Source organism: Fusarium redolens (genome assembly GCF_020744475.1).
Source record: "Fusarium redolens strain MPI-CAGE-AT-0023 chromosome Unknown BKA55scaffold_8, whole genome shotgun sequence".
In the NCBI taxonomy this organism is placed as follows: Eukaryota; Fungi; Ascomycota; class Sordariomycetes; order Hypocreales; family Nectriaceae; genus Fusarium; species Fusarium redolens.
In genome coordinates, this window is record NW_025763671.1 from 1458452 (window position 1) to 1478868 (window position 20417).

Below are 20417 nucleotides of genomic sequence, written 5' to 3' on the forward strand. Positions count from 1 at the left end.
TCATCTCGGAGCCTTAGTATAACGTTGCCGCCACTAATTTTAATTACACGAGAACGCGTATCAAACTCTGTTTTTCCTCTATGCGTATCATCATCAGTTCGTCACCATGAGTTATATGTAATTATACATAGTACTGATGAGCAATAAGCACTTGTTCATCTTCAGTTCTGACGCCTACTTGACTTTGATTTTACAATTAAACCAAAATCTCTTCTTGAAATTATTATGAGTTTACGATTATTGAGTTAGTGGTTCCTTAGCTCTGGGTCAAACTCAGATGATGATCTCCCGATAGGCTGTGCTTAATTGAGACTTTTTATGCGAGCTCTTACACTCCATCACATTCTCTACCAAGGTCCGCCACGAACTTAACTCTCCCTTTTGCATGAAGCACCACGAAATACGGAGTACAGTACTACCGAATTGCTTTTTTTTTTCTCTTTCTCTTTTTTTCGTTTCCCCAGCAAGAACGGAAAAGAAAAAACAAGACTGGAAATTGTCTCAGTCTTCACATGATTATCGTGAATCTTAACAGAGCGATCTATCTGCCCTTGGAAGATCTACCCGCTCCCGAACCTAGGGATATTTTTATGCTGGGATCCATGCAGGGATCGGACTTTGTCCTGCTTTGGTGTTAAGCCGGCTGAGATTCTCCTCGTTTGGCTTATAGGGAACTTGCATAATAATGAAAACAAAAAAGAGGGAATATCGTAGATGACACCGGGATGGCTGCACGTACCCTTCCGTCCCGGCCGGGCCACGGCCGCCGGATGCCGTAGAGAGTCCACGTTCTCTCCATAGAATGGCTTCTTTGAAGGCTGCCACTGTAGCTGTCACCGCCCTAGACCCCCATGTCCTAGTGTGTCGATGCCAACTCATCGGGCAACCCCTTGTTGCTGCATTTTCCTCCACGTTGATCCGTCTACCGCGTGGTTAGTGGGGACATCTTTTTTCTCTTCTCTTAGTGATGAGGCGGGAGACAACAGCGAATAGCGGTAAAGGACATTTTTATCGTCTTTTCTTCTGTGTCGCTTCTGTAACTTTTTCGAGGCTGGCAAGGCGACGGAAACGCCAGATGAACAAAGAACGACAAACACTTATCGGCCGGGATAGGTAGGGCAAACAAACAACGCACAACTGGAAAAGAGAAAATGAGTTCCCTCTAGCCTAAATCCAAACTGCCAACGGTTGAGTGCATGCAGCAAAAGACAACGCCGCGTTGTTCTGAAGTGGATGCGTAATCCTTGCTAGGCTGGACTACAGCGCGTTTGGCCCACAAAGCTTGAAGCTCGTTCTGCAACCACAAGTCTGGTGAGTCAAACAGTCACCGTTCGATCAGGTGGCTGGTAAACTGGAGAGCTGAGAGGGCTAGCACATGCCTTTCACGGACGGATCATGGCAGCAAAAAGCAATCAACAATGGGCAAAATATCAGGTTTTCAGATTCTCCTTGCACGACTCCATTCGCCATATGCTGAGCTATACAACCTCGCTCATGCTAGAATTACAAATGAATACATCTTCCATCTTGCCCCTTCTGCTCTGGCACCTGTGTAGGATTGGCCGTTTGCCAAATGCTCCACCGTCTGGTGATAGTCTTCCAACGCGTTGAGAACGTGGCAGTGGATGCGCGTCCGCCACCGTGGGTTTTCTCCCGTCACTCAGGGCTCTTTGCCCCTTACAGCCTGCATAAGAGGCTTGCCGTTGTTCCTGCCATCACTGGCTTAACTCGCCAAATCTGGCCCATGAGATGCTCCATGACGTCCACATCCCACCTCTGAGTCCTTCCTATCAACGGCAAGAAACTTCTCTGCTTACGCAAAAGAGTCTCAGAAGGCCTCCCCGTTCATTGGATCTTCCAGGTCGAGTCTCGCCTTCGGCCGGCTCGGTTGTGCATTCTTGACGGCCTTAGTGTTACTTCTCAAACTTCTTCATTCTCCCAATCTGCTTCGCCGAACATAGGGCCCTTCCTAGTTCCGCCGCTCACCTCTAACTTCTCAAGAAACTCCGGTGGCACTGTGGGGATATACTTGCGCTCTCGCTCACGGTTAACTCCACCAAGTCCAGCACCGTATGTTACAAGCATGTCAGTTACCGACGGCAGCACGAAAGGCAACATCAAGGCGGGATCCAGCAGCAGATGCTCTGGCATGTCATCGTCTTCATCCCAGTCGTCCTCGGGAGGACTGGCAGTACTTCCAGGAGTGGCGAGATTGTTCCCGTTTGACCGGCCCTTTACCGGTGTGACTGGCGTGCTGTCCTGGCCTGACTTTTGTGGTGAAGGTACACCACTCCGCCGTCTCTCCCGCTTAAGTGCCGCCTCTTTCTGTAAATTGATCAAGTATTTCATGGCACTTTTTGGCAGTCCCTTTTCGCCCACTTCTGGCCTGTAGTGGTTGGCTGAGTGGATGAGTTGTTGAGGACTCAGTCTCTTGAGCTGCTGTAGTGTGATAACCAGAGCCTCCATATCATCTCCGTTAAGTGACGAGAAACACTGGAGCCATTGGAGCAGCTGGATTACAGGTGCCAGATGTCTTCGAGCAGCGTCCATTGTTGACTCCCCCGAAGAGCGCATTTCACCTCCTTCAAAGTGCTCTGCCTGTCTGTTATTTGTCCGAGCCCAATCTTCTAAGATGGAAATATTCATGCGGATCTGCATGGCCTTTGTTCTGGCCAGGTACTTTCGATTTGACATGATGCGGTTGAAGAGCTCTGCTCCAATCCAGTAAATCAATTGGGAAATGATTTGCGCAGTAATCACAGAGTGGATATCATAGAGGTCGAGTACAAAGAGAGTAGAGGAGAGAAGTGAGGTGACGTTTCGGGGCGCTGGTTTCGCTCGCTGCTTCGGTGATGGTGGTCTGAATCGCTTTTCTAGTGGCTCCTCTTTGACTTCTTTCTTTCGTTTGAAGAGCTTCCACTCATTTTGGAAAGTGATATCCTCGAATCCGGGAATAGTCTCGTGTTCCAGCATGGCTACGTCCAAGACCTTGTCCAGACGTCGCTCGGCATCTCGCACGATAAGAATAAAAATCTCATTTATCAACTCAGCCAGCTGTGCCTGGAACTCACCCGTTGCCTCGAAAAGTCCAGGGTCTTTCTTGAGGTAGTGAAGCAGTAGGGTGGCGTTCGAGATCCAAAAGGCTAGAATAGTCATGTCCCACTGACACCTCTCAACGACGTCGTTGATGTAATCCATAGCTGACACCAAGAGTCGCTCCAGAAGTTCGGGGCTTGAGTGGTAATGCGCATATCGTGCGCTGAGGAATATCATGTTGGCCGGGACAGGTTTCTGTGTCGGTGATCTTTGCGGCGTCATATTTGTAATGACGATATCAAGGATGCGTTCCAGCTCGTGTTCCTGAAAGACAAACATTTGATCATGTAAGCAGCGATTCCAGTCAAATTCTTGCTGCTCTTCCTCAAATTCATCGACAGGCTGTACTATCAGTCAGTCCAACAGCTCTTCACGACTTCAATTTGAACCATACCTCGGGTTGGTCGTCCATACCCACGTTTCCCAGGTCGACCTCGAGATCACGAGCACTCTCCATCATCAGCCTTCTTCGCATCTCATTCTCAGCCATCTCTTCCTCGAACCTATCCTGGGAGAACCCAGGTCGGTAAAAGTCATCTGTTCCGGCGTTTCCAATGTTATAGCCATTGTCGTGAAGATAGAATGACATCTCGCTATCCGGGGGAACAAAGTCAAATGCCGTTCGTCCTGAGGATGTCTTTTGATCGGAGGAGGCATTATTATCGAGGAGTAGTTTAGCGATACCCTTGTGTCGATTTGTCATGGCCCACATTAGAGCTGTCCATTGATTGCGGTCTTGTTTGTTGACGTCGGCACCCGCATCGATCAATGCTTGGACAACGGGTTCATGACCCTAACTGAAGGTTAGCAATGTATGTACAACATATGACGGCTCACCCACAAAGCAGCTGGCATAGATAAGGGGCGGTGTTCCGTCCTCATCTTCAGCGTCCAAATCAAGATAGTCTTTTGCCTTCCCATTGAGGAGCTTTCGAATTCTGTCGACATCGCCGTTACTCGCAGCCATGTTGAGGGCCTTCTGTAGTTTCTCCTTCTTCTCCGCCTCGGACAGATTTTCGCTATTCACGACCTCATCTTCGTTCTCGAAAGCAGGAGCTGCTTGGTGCGCTGCCTGGGCGGCCAGCATTTCCATTAATCGCGTGTCGCTGTCTTTGGGTCCTTTGGTAATGTCATCCTCGTATTCGGGGTCGTTTAGCGACAGGTTGCCGAAGTTGAGAGGCTTTGCTATAGCTGGTGTGGTGAGGAACTGGGACTGGCCTGTTACAAATCTGTCAGTGACGTGTTGGGGTTATACATGCGCAAATGCAAATGCGCAGTGGCGATGCGACGAACCTTGCCAACCATCGTACATCTCTGTCTCGGTGATGAGGTGCTCATTCGGCACATGTCTTCTGTCGTCGAGAGATCTGGGTAGATCTGCAGGGAGGGTTCGAGGCTTTTCCTCAGGCTGTCCTTCGGGGCTGATAGAGTCCCCTAGATCCATGATGGAGGGAGGGGCAGAGACAGATTCAGATTCGGCGCGTGGTTCATGGAATTTTGCAGGAGATGGTTTGACGGTAAAGGGAGGTAATCTTGGTAGTTCTCTATTGTTTGGTGAATAACCCGATGTTATTGGATCGAGATATCGTTGGAGCTGAAGTTGGTTGCTTGTGTTGATGTCGTCTGAGTTGTCGTGGAGGGCAACCTACCCACTTTGTCCCTGATGAGGTCGTGGAGAAACCGTCATTCCGCTTAGGTTTTGGAGCAGCTCCGCTAAGAGATACCACCTAACGTTAATTATCACCTATAAGAGCACATACAACACACGTCGTCACAGAGGTACAGCCACAGCATTATTGGGTATAGTTTTGTACCTAATCCGGCATTTTAAAGTCTCTCAGCTCTAAATAAAGCCGATACGATACCGAGACATGACATTTAATGATTGTGATGCATGAAATAAGACGCGAATTGTTTGAGATTGATGATGTATCCACCTAAAAATAAGATGACTTTTTAATACATTACAATCTTAGGTCATGCTAATTAATTTCATTTATATCCATCACGAACATATCCAAAGTTCATCAACTACCCTAAACTGCTCGCTTGCCAAAAGCCCGCAGTCGCTTTACTCCACCATCAGGAATCATGATAAGCTTTACGTGAGTTACCAGGCCCTTCTTTTCTTTCTCTTCGCTCTCGAACTCATGCTCCTGATCGGGTCCCGTCTTGCTCGGGGGTACAAAGACTCTCCAGGCTGTGGCATCTGCGACAGGATCGCCGTGGCCTGTCCACTCGCAACCTTCAATTGAGACTTTCTGAGGATAGTTGCCTCTAAAGTGCGCAGTGTCAACAACCCACTTCTCGATGTATCCAGGGGCACCGAGCTTGATGATGGCGAAATCAGTATGGTCCTTTCCTCGTGACCGCTTTGTCTCCCAACCATCGCCCATATCCTTTCCGCGGCCGGGGATGATAAGGTTGTCCTTGGTTCCAAAGTGTTCGTCGCTACACGACACAGCAATGCCTCCATTTTGAGCTGCAGCAAGATCAAAGACGGCATCCTTGTCTTCAGGGAAGACGGGGACGGCGTGTCCATAGAGACGAAATCGTGCGATACCACCGTCGGGGTACATGTTGAGTCTCACGTGTGTGTAGGCCTTTTGGCTAGGAGTCTTGAGCTTCCAGGCAAAGCGCTGAGAAGGACCACACTCCTGGATACCGAGGATGGTCTCCCATTCTCCACGACCTCCTCCCCATGAAACAACCTTGTCATCATCTTGGTTGAAGACACCCTCGACGGAGATAGCAGGAGCGTGGTTTCCATTGAAGAAGGCTGTATCGATCTCGACTCCTTCAATTGTGCCAGAGGCGACGCCCAACTTGATTATGGCGTAGTCGAATGGCTCCTGGTTGTGTCGTCGAGTCTCCCAACCGTCATACCAAGCACCTGTGAAGACCATCTTACCTGGCTGAGCAATTGGAGCTTTGGGGTTCAACAGGTTGGACGCCTCGCAGAACCATTGGTCAGAGTAGCCAAGGACTTTACCACCGAGGCCACTAGAGATGAGATCTGCAATTATTCAGTATTATTACTACGGGTCAGTTTAAGTGAGTATTTTCAACCTCATACCAATGCATGTTGAACGGAAAGTCTTGTTAATGTCGTCTGGACGAACCGTTGAGACCTCGACATTGTCGAGCTTGTACTCGATTTCGTCAGCAATGGAAGTCATGATGTATGTTTTAATACAATACAGAATTAAAGAATACGGATCTAGAATTCTCTGGAATCCGGGAGTCGGGCGATTTTGTAGAACGATCTTATCGCCTTATTTCCTTCGGCTGAGGCCATGATCTGTTCTGTTAGTCGGAGAAGGGGAGCTCGGCCACTTCCGAACTGCCCACTGACATGGCGTTAATATTGGATCATGGCAAATGCTGCCGGGTTTTTGGCCTGTTTCCTTTTTTCTATTGGATGCTTCGGTACTGCAAACAATATGATACTTCTCTTACGTACGGTCCTTCACCAATTCTAGACCTTAAATGTGATGCAACTGCAGATAAGTCTGGGGTTTCGGCTGGCCGCCGGCCGTCTAGCCAATTGCCGTCCCGTCGCCGGCTTCGGGGGAGTGGAGGATTGTCATGCTTAGCCGTCCAGCCGTTTTTCGGGGCCCTTTAAAAGCAACGATGGACCAACCAGAGCATCGTTGGTGGCGGTCAATTTGACGATAGTCAAAGAGCTTATCGGGTAGCTTAAGCTGTTTGCTCGATCATATCGAGTAATAGATAATTACACCGATTTTATATACAGATCATCCGCCAACCCTTAAATTCTGTTTCATTTCCTTCTTACTTACCCTAGACATTGACGCTATTACCACGCTACATGATGTATCCCTCGCTCTACCCCGCGCTATTGCAAAAAGATGTCTTCTGATTGGCTAAAGCTCAATGGTCTCATTGACGTCAACGGTGATTGCAAATAGAAGCGAAGCGAAAACACGAATTTGTCACTGTAAACCTTCTCACTCACATACATGATCATCTGCATTTGTGAATTCCCTCCAAGTACTTGCGCTGTTGCTAAGCTCGAGGCGTGAACAAGTAGTCATAGAGTTCGACTCGGCAACTCTTTATCTGTTCTTTTGTTTGCAGATCATATACACAAAGCCTGAGTCTCACGCTTAGAAGACACCTCTTCCCATCAGCGCGTTCATAATGGCGAGTGCTACAGGTGTTCCGGAGCGATTCCCTCCAATCGAGGATCTGTCAGCCAGAGAAACTGAGCCTCTCCTTGGTCGACCTGGCGATGCTGCGCAAGAAGATGGCGTTCCCATGATCAAAAACCTCGTTCTCGGTAAGCCTCAAATTTATATACAACTGACTTATAGCTGACTGTCCGGTGTTCAGGTACTGGAATAGTAGCTCAGCTGGGCGTGGTCCTGCTCACTATTCTGATCTGGGCAAGCGTCCTCTCCAAGCCTTTGATCCTCTTCTCAGCTCACCCACTGCTTCAATCTCTTGCGGTTCTCACCCTGGCTCAGTCTGTTCTAAGTCTGCAGCCGACTCATACGGCCGAGCAGAAGCGCATCGGTCAGCGCGTACATGCCATTCTCAACCTCGTGGCCTTCTTGATCCTTGTTGCTGGCGTAACCATTATCGAGTATAATAAGATTGCAAACAATGGGCCTCACTTTCACTCTGTCCACGGCTATCTCGGTGTCATCTCCTCCATCGTTCTTCTTCTCCAGTACGGAGTTGGTTTCACCATGTGGGCTACCCCAGCACTGTATGGCGGCGTGAACAATGCCAAGGCCGTCTGGAAGTACCATCGCTGGAGCGGATATACCGTCTTTGTTCTGCTCTTGGCTACCGTCGTTAGTGCTGTTGAGACAGACTACAACCATAATGTGCTGAAGATCAAGTTGTGGGCCGTGTTCCTGTTGGCTATTGTCACTTTGGTGGGTGTTGTCCCTCGAATTCAGAAGCAAAAGCTCGGCTTCCCTGGTCCTAACTCGACTTAATCTTCCTTGCTCTTCATACCTTGACCACTGCCGGAAACACAGTTGCATGGAATTTGTAGGTCACACTCTCATGTGCGATGAGTTCGCATACGGCCTTAGAACACGGCGTCTGGTGTTATCCACGTTCTTGGTGTTTGGAACTGTCCTGAAAGCTTTTGTACTGCGCCCCTGGCATATTTATGTTAGGAATTTTTTGGAAGAAGCCACGCGGCTGGCTGTTATCAGGGAGCGAGATTTCATCACTTTTACTACTGATTTTCCTTGTCCACCTTTTTTTTGTTTAGCATCTATCACGAAGAGCTCTACCAGGAGACTTACTTGTCTCATCCACGTTTAGCTATAACAGTCTGATCAATTTGCCAGTTTCACTATGCCCAATGGAAATATATCTTGTGACGAAGTTAGCGACTGCGTGTTCTTGACTTCTGAGTTGTACCGACCTTGATCAACAGTGTTGCATATTGACCATACAAAGAGACTCGTAGCCACAGATTCGCTTTTTCTTCCGTGGAAACGTATAAAATGTACATATGCCTCGCTCCGTCATATTCAACTTTTATTTGAGTCATATCATCTGTTATGTTATATTACCGGGACCGGAAGCTGAACACATGGATCAGACATAATATATCACAAAACACTTTGACAAAACATTCTTCAGACTGCTTAAGGCTTTCATCCCGGCATGCTATGAGTTTCATGATCTTCCCCAGTTCGACGATGAGTCTACTCCATCCCGCTTCAAGAATAGGGGGTTCTCTTTCGTCGGGGTGGGGAGAGATTTCAGGTCTCTAATTAGATGTAGAAAAGAGTGAAATTTCAGGATTTATCATACAAAACATATCTAAAACCAGGTTAAGTGTATTGTTACATAAGATTGAAGTCTGGCTTTTTCTTTCACCCCCTTTCTTTCACCCCCTCAGGTCCTGCTGTGATATCTCCTCCCTCAATCGGGGAGGAGTTACTGCATTTGCTTAATCGACAAAGGCCCAGTGCTCTACCGTCTTGTGGAAGTCGTTGGCAAGAAGTATACAAGGATGTTTCTGTTGACAAAGGTGGTTCCAGCGCGGCTGCATCAGACAGAGAACAAACTTGTATGCACTATGTAATTCTATTTTCCCTCTCGGTGATGAATTTCGTGGGCAATGATTGCTATCATTATGTGATGCAGAGGTTGTGCAATAACAGACAAGGCGATATAAAGCTTGGGTGTACCAAGTTACTAGGTAGCTAGACACTAGAAGTTCTGTCAAAGCAGGGGATTCCAAGATTAAGATACCTAACTAAACTACTCATTAGGTAAGAAACAAGTAGTGTTAAAAATGCATATCTTTTTCGGGGGGCTCTTAGCCCGTAGTCATAGGTCTAAAATATAAGGGATGTATGAGGTTAGTCGGAATTCCTTGACAGAACATATAGAGCAGGATCAGATACGACATGAGCATTCCTGCGAGTGCCCGATGTTTGGGGTATACCGGTAGAAAACATACTACAGTGCAATCTACTGGTGAACCGAAGTCTATATCCTAAATTTGGCACATATATCGGCTACCTTTATATACCAGGTATGGTGCTGTAAATAGCATGCAACATGATACGATAGACAGCCAATTTCACTGTCCAAGTGCCGAGCCTACTGAGCTAGATCGTTAGATGCTCTTAAGAACGCAACTATGACGGTGAATAATCGATAAGCTTTCTTGGTCCTGGGCACAATCACCTACATGCAATTGCAGTTGCATATCTCTTTGATTGTCTCTGGTGGCATTTCTCCATTGCTATTTGCGATAAGATACCAACTCCGCCGAAGCCGAATCGTGAAGTGCACGGCCTGACAATGCCAAGTGTACCAGCTATTCACTTACTTGCCTAGGTATTGATAACGGGGTCAACCCCATGGAGAATCATGCCAACAGGCCTATTATAAAGCTTAAGATGAAAGCGAGGCAAGGCAAAGGCTGAGATCTCACGACCCATGGCTACATACTTCGAATGAAGAAACCATGTCTTATCCATGCACGTGTGACAGGTTTTTTATGTTCGGAATCCAAAATCTTCAAGTCATTCGATAACCCACATCCCACGAGACCCCAAGCTCGAAGTAACATGAGCAAGGATCCATTAGGCAGAAAAACGGTCATGGCGTCTGTATCCGCACAGCTGGTGAATCCAGGGTAACCAAGATTGGCAGAGATAGACCTCGTCCTAAGTTGAGCTTCTCGAATAATCCCCGATTCAGGTTGGACCAGGATGTCAACAACTGGCTGGCTGATGGAGATAAAGTCCCACATCCTGCCTAAAACTCCCCGCTTGGGTATGAGAGGCTATAATGGCACAGGAGATAAACAAACAATACATATTAATGCAATACCATTTTTTGGTGTGGGAGGTCTATTTGAACAAAATTTTACTCACCGACTCATGCCTGCAGATCGCTTCACGACCCGTGATTCCAAACTTGGACAGCCCAAGGGAGCCTGTGCTCTTTGGAGATCAAATATCGCTTTGACCAACCAGGCTCGGTTGATTGAATGCGTGGTATGTAGCACATGATTTCTGTTCCACAGCTCATATATTGTGATTGTGGTTATCTAGCCCTTACTTTGGGGTTTCTGCAAGTAATACGCTGCAGCTTCTTCTCAAAAGGAAAGATGAACGGGTTTGCCATAAAATAACAAGAGAAACTTGATAATTATCTTTGTCTGGTTCAGTGGTTGTCTGTGTTGTTGATATTGGTCTTGTTGATTGTTGTTGTCTGAGGCGATAACAAAGTTACAGTAATAAAGCAGCGGGTAAGTAGACCCAGGTGCCTGGATCTGAAGCAGACGAAAACCTACACAGGGCTCCTGGGAGCTTCTATCAGATCCGTACCTCGGAGGCTAGACACGTTGTCGCCAGAGACAGGCATGGGCATGGTTCACCCCACAGCTTGAGATTGGTTGGGTTTCTTGTGGCGCGCTCTGTTTGACGTCACGGCAAGTCTTGAACACACAGACGTCATGCGAAAGCGCCTTCATCTCAAACCAGACGCTGCTTCAGGCGCCGGTGGAAGCACGAGACACTGAGAAGGCGCATAATCCAATAAACAAGGGAACAACTGTAGGCCTGGTTACAAGTGTGACCAACACAACAGAAGCTGAGCTTGCTGTAGAACGACGGTTCGGCCTTTTGTGTAAGGAATTGGAAGACTACCACTATGTCACATCTCAGATTTCAGTTGAGCCCACTGCTTTGTGAGGTCCTGAGCGAGGCACACAAAGTGCATAACCGAAGGAAGGAAACCTGTCTAAATGCCAGTCGGCCTGACCTCGATAAGGGATGGTACTTTTCGTTCGAGTTGAGTGCTGCGTAGTTCTTCCCTTTCAACACAATGGAGGAGCTGATACTTTGTGGCCAGGTTCTTTGCGAGTACCCACAAGGAAAATCTAGCATTGACAGGTTTGTCCCCATAAGCTACATTTCTCTGGAAAGGAGGCAGGCACTTGGACAGAACAGACATAAGAACTGAGGGCAATTTTCAGTAGTCCGGTATGTTAATAAAAACATCCCGGCACATAATGGAGCTCATCAAGTCCTCCGTGACTACGCTCTCTTGCTTGTCCGGCTACATTCCGTCAGCCCACAGACCCGCGTGGCAGGCCGAGTCCTAATATGGGAACATTGAAATTGGAATTGAGGGCTGACCCCAGAAAGGCCTCCCCACTGGTGAAGGATGTCTGTGACCAAAAAGCACCTGAGGGCCTACTAATCTGCAGTGTGATTGAGTTGTCGGTAAAAACGAGGCTAGAATGAATTCATTCTGCCCATGGGACGAGCTAAATTCACTGGGGAGTTTCCTGGAGGGGGGGAGAGTCAATTATTGAATTCGGTGAAGCGGGTTGTTTCCACGAATGATAACACAACGGGTAGCAGACAGGCAACAAAAAGCCATGAAAGCCATGATGATGTCAACTGGACGTCGAGTGTGATTGTGTCAATTTGCTTGGCAGCATTAGGCGAATAGGGGAGATACATTATGGGCTGTAGGAAATCATTGGTTTGGCTGTTTTAGAAACTGGCTCGCCTAAAGAGACTCCATGCTGCTTCGTTCTGAGAAAGAGGCAGCTTGTGTCGTACGTCAGAAGGGATCAGGATTAGAGGCAGACGGCTGTTGAAATAGTCTGCTCATCGAGACGCCTCGTCTTCTTGTTAACGGAGTAAATAGCATAGAGCCTCATCCTGAACATGATCGAAAGTCCTTGTCCCTGTTTCTGTGGCTTCTGTCAAAAATGCCTAAACAGAGACAATTTAACTGAAGATCGCCGATCTAGAGCGAGAACGAGAGGGTCCATGGGGAAAGGCCACCATGACCGATGACAGGTCACAGTGGTGGCTCGAGCGCTACTCGATCTGTGACGAAGAAAGCATGAAGAATAACATTGAGAGACTTTACAAGGACAGATGACTGCCAGATTGGTCACAGGATGAACAGCTCGCTTTGATCGCAAACGAAATAAAACCACTTTGAATACCCGTTAGCAAGCGGGTGCTGCTGAGAAGGTTTCTTATTATAGTCTTATGAGCAGGTGGCCATTTGACGAACCCAGAACCTGGGTTCGCGACAGCCACTACAGCGCGCTTGATCAACGCTGGCGTATTGTTTGCCCTGGGAAAGGTTGTGTACCTACAGCGTTCCTGGCAGCCATTGGATACAGGCCATAGGGCAGACGATGGATGTGGTTGTCGCTGGAAGCAAAGCTCTCGTCGCGAGGGCTGTAAGTGGCCATCGGCTGGGGCTGATGCTTGGCTGGTTACCAGGGTTAACAGCGGACGATGACGATGATGATGCACCAGCCGCCAGCACCCACTTTTGCAGCCATTGGTCTCCTTGGCCTTTCATTGTAATCTGCGCTCAGGAGCATCATGAGCACCGACCAGCCAATCCCCTGAATGCATGGGATAAATATATTTGCTGTGAGTTGCTGATACTGTTGATTATTATTAGTAGCATCATCGCTGCTCGAGTCTGTGCATGCAATGTAAATGCAATGTGATTAGGACGGAAAGTGACAAAGCAAGATGGTATTGTGTAAAGCGATTCATGGCCGTGAACATTGTGTGCGAATAGAAAAGAGAAGAGTTTCTTTTAGCCCTCTTTTACTCTGGGACTGCGATTTCCAATTCGGTACGTACCTGCAGGCTACGTAGGTGACCAGGTAAGGTGCTACCGATTTGCTTCTTTCCCTGAGGGTCTCTTTCTCGACGTCATCGCGTGCAGGGTTGGCACTACTTACCCCCGTTTTGCGCGCCAGCATCGTGTGCTAGCCAAGTACCAGACAAGTAGTATGTCCGACCATTATGTGCTAACTGGTACCGCAGAGCCGCTGTATACTACTTTGATGTACCTGAGTCAAATGCAAGCCAGAAGCCAACTTTGCCCACCTTGAAATCGGTTCTTCAAAGTGCCCGTTTGAGGAGTCTCCAGTCTCTCTCACTAGCCAGGCCAGGCCGATTCAGTCCACCTCTTTCTACCACCGCTACCACCGCTACCTTTTGACTCTCCGCACCAAGACAGTCTGAGAGACACACTGCAATTCACTGCGAAGGACCGGTGTGTGGTAGAACCTCCAATTTTCCACTCTCAAACCTCCTGCGTTGCGTTCCGGCTGCTCGTTGCCCCGTCGTTGGAACGTCCTCTTACGGCCCTCACACTCGGATCCTGGGCCATCCTATCCTGACCTCCGTACCGATCAATAAACACACCTCGGTCGTTGATCAACCGGTGCTAGGGTTTTTAGAGACTCTCGCTACTGCCACTGTGCTGCCACTGTTGGCTTGGGGTTAGAGGGAACAAAGCGTCGACCTCTATCCCCTCCACCACCACTACCTTAGTTTGACATATCCTTTAAATCGCGAATTGTCCTCAACACCACTCTTCCTGCCGGCGAGAAGGATTCAGCAATTGGTCTTTGGACGACTTATTCTCCTGTGAGGAATGCAAAGAGCCACCTCGCCGGTTGGCGACGACATATTATCGATTCCGTCACCATCGCGTCAACAAGACTCGTCGACTCTCGCTTCTCCGACATCCAAATTGCCGCCATTTTCGCTGGTTGAGAAGCTGCCCGTGAGCGCTATTAGAAATGGATGTGTAATGCCGGAATCGATATCGAACTCGACTATAAATGCGACTGCGACAGCAACCGCGCGTAACGCAATGACGACGGATCGCCACCCGAGCCACCCTCCATCCTCGCCCCTTGAGGCTCAATCTAAGGAGCCCCGCGTCCACAACAACATGATAGGAGATTCTACCGATGAGAGCACTGTTTCTGTGATCGAGGGCCCGAGTATTACTGCCGAACCATTGGCTGCCCCTGCTGGAACAGATGCATTGAGTCCTCGGCTTGCAGGTTTCGGTGGTTCTCCCTCTCCTACCCAAGCGTCATCACAGAAGCAGCTTAACGAATATCGAGAAAAACTCGCACGCGACCTTGAGCGCCGCGAAATGTCTGCTCGAGGTCTGATGGCAAGCCCTAATGAAAAGAAACGAGTTTCTCCTATCCCCGAAGAGGGCCTGTCCAGTTCACCGCTTCAGACTTCAGCTCTAACAACAACTTCAACTGAGTCGAATGCCACCGTCCGAGGCGCTCCCACCCCAGGGCCTATCGCAGGAACACCATCATATCCGTTTCCACGAATGGCCCCTGCTGGTTTCGTGCCTTCATATCTGCATAGACCTTTCACCACACTCTCGCCTACGGGTGCTCCACGATCTTTCAGCTATGGTTCTTTTGACGCCTTGGGCATGGCTGCCCAGGATAAGGTCCTCTCAAGTACTTCGACTCCAGCATCCAATTTCACATTTAACCCATCCGCAATGTCGCCACAGCCTGAGAATCTCGATTTTCCTAACCCTAACCTCTACGATCTTTCTTTAATGCTAGCTGCCGAGCCTGGATTAGATGCTTGGTGGTCGAATGTTGTTCAAATTATGAGAGATGTGTACAAAGCCGAGCGAGTAACACTTGCTATTCCAGCTGACACAACAGACATCGAAAATGTTCCTTGGGGCCAAAAAGCAACTTTCAATCTTCACAAGGAGGACGATCTTAGTTTGGGTTATATGGCTGCCAAACAGTCCAGCAGTATTGTCTTGAGTACAAGCGACTACGATCGATCCTGGCCTGGGTCTAATGCTACGCCATCGATTTCTGACGATAATCTGCATGCCAAATCTGCCTCCCGGCCAGACTTATTTAGTCGCCATTCATTTACGACTTATGAGGATAAGAGGGAGAGAACGCGAACTCCGCCTAACGCGCAGGCTCGCCGGCCCGCGTTTCTTGCCAGGAGCCAAAGTAATTATCCCGCAGGCCCTGCCTCGAAGGAGTCCTATGTCGATTATGCCAAATTGAATAAGACGACACTTGACGAGCATGATGCCATTGAGCAACAGATCCCAAGTTGGGAAGCGCCGCTCATGGGTGAAAAGGAAAGCCAGGGGCGTGTCCTACCGGTATTACAGGCTCTTGATTATGAAGCGGATCCTTTGATTGACCACAGCGGTATCATGCGAGTACTCGAACGCGGAAGAGCCATCGCACTTACTAGATCCTATCCATATCTTGCTGATGAAGCCCCGGCTGAGCCGTCGAAGAAACCAAAATCTGCCGCCCCTGAACCTTCCTCGAACACTCCTAGGAATTTTGCCAAACCGCGCTCGGACTCATTCTCGAAATTATCATCGATGTTCAACTCAGCTAGTTCCTCTCGTGTGCCGACTCGAAGCAAAACTCATTCAGCTGCCGACAGAGCAAAATCAATAGCCTCACGTTTAGAGGGTCGCTTGGATGACGATATGCCCAGGCCTCCAACACCTAAGTACGAAGAGTTTGAACAAGCGCCACCTTCACCTTGGTCACAATCACCAGCTCCATCACCGGCTGTGCGAGCTGATCCTAAAGAAAATCCTTTTTTCACAGATGCCATGGTCGACGAAGATTCATTCAATCCAGACACTGGCACAGATGATTACACTGGAATGCGTCCCCCCGAAGCTATCGGTGTTGATAACTCATGGACCGTTCTTCACATCCCTCTCTCTCACGTCCTTCTCTCGAAACCTACTCGAACGTTCAAACTTGACAGCACTTTGATGGAGCAAAGATCTCACGCGCGCACCAAAAGTGAGAGCATTCCTGCTCCTAGCGATGATGGTGGCCGTAACACACCAGACAGTCTCAAGAGAGAGAAGCCAGCACCGATCGCTATTTTATCTATATTGAGCCCAATCATCCCTTATCCATCTAATCTCAAGCACTCCCTCGAACACTTGGCACCTCATATGGCCACAACTTTCTCGTTATGCCGGCACTATAGTAATCTTGAGACCGAGTTGGCAGGACTTCAACGGAAACGACCACAGACGGCTGGATTTGGGGCGGTTGCACACGATGGGCGGCCCTTGGAGAGCATGGCTTATCTCACTGCGGATGACATTGTTCCCCACCAGTCCCTCGCTGGCAGTATGACAAGCCCGAGCGATTACTCTGGTGTTTCCAAAAGTGCTACTGGATCTCCATTGGGCACTCCTGGATGGGATCAGGGATCCGGAGGCTTTCATGCTGACAAGCGACCACCGCCGACCTCGAGTCCTGCTGCAACACCTCAGGGAGAGGGATACTTCAGTTCCAGGCAAAGGCCAGTACCCGCGCGACACGAAACATTTGGCGGCACAGGGACCCCACGGGCAAGAACGAGTTCAAAAGACACTTCTCCTGCTGAGAAGCGAAAAATCCGAGTCAGCGGTTCTTCTCTTGTACAAGAGAGTCCGGAGCAAAACTTGGCTGCCGATAATAAAGCGACCCGTACTTCTTCTGACGAATCGACCGGCGGATTGGCCAGAAAGTCGATACAGGTTGACGCTCCAGATGTCAGTATAGATACTCTGGATCCTACCAACAATGGCAATACAGCTGAGGATTTGGCTGACTCTACCAAGACCGGACGCGGCACTCGACAAGGGCACAGCATGCTTCATTCATACGGTGCAGATTTTGCTTCCACTTTCCAATCTCTTCCGCCTAGTTCTACACTCTCAGCTAGACCGACACCTGTTTCTGCACCCTCTCGGAGTGGCTCATTGACTACTACAGCTGTTGATATGCCACCGCCTTCAGATAGACTTAAGGGACTGATTTTAGATTCCCTACCCGCGCACGTATTCGTCGCACTTCCGCAAACAGGAGAAATTGTCTGGGTCAACAGCCGTTATCTTTCATACCGAGGCCAGACAGCCACCGACCTCGCCGCAGACCCATGGGGTAGCCTTCACCCTGATGACCGGGACGACTACTTAAAAGCCTGGGGCCACTCTATCCGTACGGGCGAGCAATTTTCGAGGACCGTTAGAATTAAACGATTCGACGGCACATATCGGTGGTTTTATGCTAGAGCAGTTGCGTCAAAAGACAAGAGAGGGGTCATCATGCAATTTCTTGGATCGTACATGGACATACACGACCAGCATATTGCTGAGCTAAAAGCGGCGCGACAAGAGGAGATTGAGGCATCCGAGGCTAAACACCGATTACTTGCCAACCTCATCCCTCAGATTATCTTCACAGCGACCGAAGATGAAGGAATCACTTTTGCCAATGAACAGTGGCTCTCGTATACAGGACAAAGCTTCTCCGACTCGCTCGGATTGGGTTTCATGGACTTTGTCCACCCTGACGATCTTGCTAAATGCCGTATTCCCTCTACTCAACCTTCAACACCCGGCGGAATACGACGTGAAGGTCATGGCAAGATATACCGACAGGGATCTGCACAGTCTGAGGCGGCGTCAACTACCACTATTCAACCTCCCAGATCGCGTACACCTCAAGACTCGCCTCTCCGTAATGTGCAGCAAGCCCTGTCTAGAAATAACAGCTCTAGCAGCAGTTCAGCGTACGAATGGCCTGCTGCGGACTTGACCGAATTGGCTCGAAAAGGAGTCATCAAGGTGGCGACTGATAGCGCTGGCCGAGTCTCATACACAACTGAGGTTCGATTACTGTCCAAGACTGGAGAATACCGCTGGCATCTTATCCGATGTGTTGAGATTGACACTATCGATTTTGGCAGTGGTGCTAGCTCCTACTTTGGATCTGCGACGGACATCAACGACCACAAGCTTCTCGAGACGAAGCTCAAAGAGGCCATGGAAACCAAGGGAAGATTCCTGAGCAACATGTCCCACGAGATTCGCACTCCTTTGATCGGAATTTCAGGCATGGTAAGCTTCTTGCAGGATACGACTTTGAATGAAGAGCAGCTCGACTACACCAACACCATACAAACAAGTGCCAACAGCTTGATCATGATTATCAATGACATTCTGGATTTATCCAAGGTCGACGCTGGCATGATGAAACTCAAGTACGAATGGTTCCATACCAGGTCCATCATCGAAGACGTGAACGAGCTTGTCTCGACAATGGCTATTGCGAAACGACTGGAGCTGAACTATCTCGTGGAGGCCGATGTACCTGCGTGGGTCAAGGGCGACAAGGTGCGGATTCGCCAAGTTCTCCTCAATGTCACTGGCAATGCCATCAAATTTACTTCAGAGGGCGAAGTCTTTAGTCGGTGCCGTGTATACGTCGCGGAGGGTTCCCATGTCGATGAGAATGAGATCATGCTAGAGTTTTCCGTTACTGACACAGGTCGCGGATTCTCGAAGGAGGAGGCGGAATTAATCTTCAAACCTTTCAGTCAAATCGATGGAAGTAGCACCCGGCAACACGGTGGCAGTGGGCTGGGCCTCGTCATTTCTCGACAACTTGCTGAGCTACATGGCGGTAGCATGACGGGGCGCGCAACGCTGGGCAAAGGCTCTACTTTTACCTTCACAGCGCGGTTCGGTCTCCCTACAGCTGATGATCATCCTAACCTGCCTGATAGCCCCCCTGCTACCGGTGCTTTCACGCCTAGACCGGAGATAGTGGATAATGTTCCCAGCACTATCAAGCCTCTGCCTCCGCCAAAACATTTACGCAACGCCGAAGGTGCTAGCCCTGGAGGCACAACATCAGAGTTTACGTCGCCTGGAGGCCTTTCTGTTGGTAGCTCCAATCCGTCTGTCCGTTCAGCTAAGTCGCAAGTCACCGACCGATCCTCAGCAACATCTGTCACCGGAGGTCTGGCCCGATTTAGCGAGGCGGCCAAGGCTAGTGGGCAAGATTTGTCTCAGATGAAGTTGGAGATGCCCTCAGGACGCAGCTCTCCTGGTACTCATCTTTTACCTGGCAGTGGCTCACCTGAGGACTTCCGACCCCCCATGTACTCAATCCTCATCATTTGCCCACAGTTCCATAGTCGCGAGGCCACTACTCAGCATATTGAGATGACTCTGCCCAAGGATGTCCCCCATCAGATCACAGCCTTGGCAAGCGTGAAGGAGGCACAGACATTAATTGGTGGTGAGGACCCTATCAAGTTCACACATATCGTCATCAACCTTCCCTCAGCTGAGGCCATCATTGGTCTTATGGATGACATTACGAAATCACAGACAATCGATAAAACGACTATTCTTGTGCTGTCAGATTCGGTGCAACGACAAGCCGTCATCAAGTTGGCAGCCAACACTAAATATGAGCAGCTCCTCTCAGATAACATGGTGACATTTATCTACAAGCCTGTGAAGCCATCTCGGTTTGCTGTCATATTCGACCCAAACAAAATGCGTGATCTTAGCATAGATCGTAATCGCTCTACAGCGCAGCAAATGGTCGAGAATCAGAAGGCTAGCTACCAGGAGATTGAACGGCGCATGGGCAACAAGGGCTACAAGGTGCTCCTGGTTGAGGACAATCCTGTCAATCAGAAGGTTCTCATGAAGTACCTCAAGAAGATTGGTGTCGATGTCGAGATTGCCGTTGATGGCGCAGAGTGCACCAACATGGTTTTGTCAAAGCCACATAAGCACTACTCGTTGATTTTGGTATGTTGTTCTATACAACACCCTCCAGTTTCCAGTGAGAATTTTAATAACTGACACATACTTCTTAGTGTGATCTACATATGCCTCGAAAAGACGGCTACCAGGCGTGCCGTGAGATTCGACAGTGGGAAATTGCCAGCAATTTTCCCCAGATGCCTATCATCGCCTTGTCAGCCAACGTCATGTCAGATGTCCAGGATAAATGTGTCGCAGCGGGATTCAGCGACTACGTCACGAAGCCAGTTGACTTCATCGACCTCAGTAGAGCTATGTCCAAGTTCTTCTGATCGCAACACTCTTGCCACTCTCTTCCCCTCAAGCAATTCTGGCGCATAGTCACCCCTCTTCCTCTTATTCTTTTTTTTTGTTGACCTTTT

The 20417-nt window shown here is 49.0% G+C and overlaps 4 protein-coding genes across 4 annotated transcripts; 3 read left to right on the top strand and 1 right to left on the bottom strand.

Annotated features, from left to right (window-relative positions):
- Positions 1–1920: 1920 nt before the first annotated feature.
- Positions 1921–6275, bottom strand: BKA55DRAFT_511793 (uncharacterized protein; the record flags this gene model as incomplete). The annotated part of the gene is made up of 8 exons (XM_046187744.1): positions 1921–3438; positions 3491–3889; positions 3938–4314; positions 4390–4719; positions 4742–4823; positions 5172–5333; positions 5397–6112; positions 6173–6275. 8 exons carry the CDS (start codon positions 6273–6275, stop codon positions 1921–1923), a joined length of 3687 nt encoding a protein of 1228 aa, XP_046049433.1.
- A 985-nt stretch (positions 6276–7260) lies between these two features.
- On the top strand, positions 7261–8066 carry BKA55DRAFT_511419 (eukaryotic cytochrome b561-domain-containing protein; the record flags this gene model as incomplete). The annotated part of the gene is made up of 2 exons (XM_046187706.1): positions 7261–7399; positions 7453–8066. The coding sequence occupies 2 exons, from the start codon at positions 7261–7263 to the stop codon at positions 8064–8066; spliced, it is 753 nt and encodes a 250-aa protein (XP_046049434.1).
- Positions 8067–12775: 4709 nt separating this feature from the next.
- BKA55DRAFT_539682 (uncharacterized protein) lies at positions 12776–13602 on the top strand (the record flags this gene model as incomplete). Its single annotated transcript, XM_046190167.1, has 3 exons — positions 12776–13019; positions 13051–13084; positions 13425–13602. 3 exons carry the CDS (start codon positions 12776–12778, stop codon positions 13600–13602), a joined length of 456 nt encoding a protein of 151 aa, XP_046049435.1.
- A 438-nt stretch (positions 13603–14040) lies between these two features.
- BKA55DRAFT_512542 (putative histidine kinase HHK2p) lies at positions 14041–20327 on the top strand (the record flags this gene model as incomplete). Its single annotated transcript, XM_046187816.1, has 2 exons — positions 14041–20040; positions 20109–20327. 2 exons carry the CDS (start codon positions 14041–14043, stop codon positions 20325–20327), a joined length of 6219 nt encoding a protein of 2072 aa, XP_046049436.1.
- Between the last annotated feature and the right edge of the window lie 90 nt (positions 20328–20417).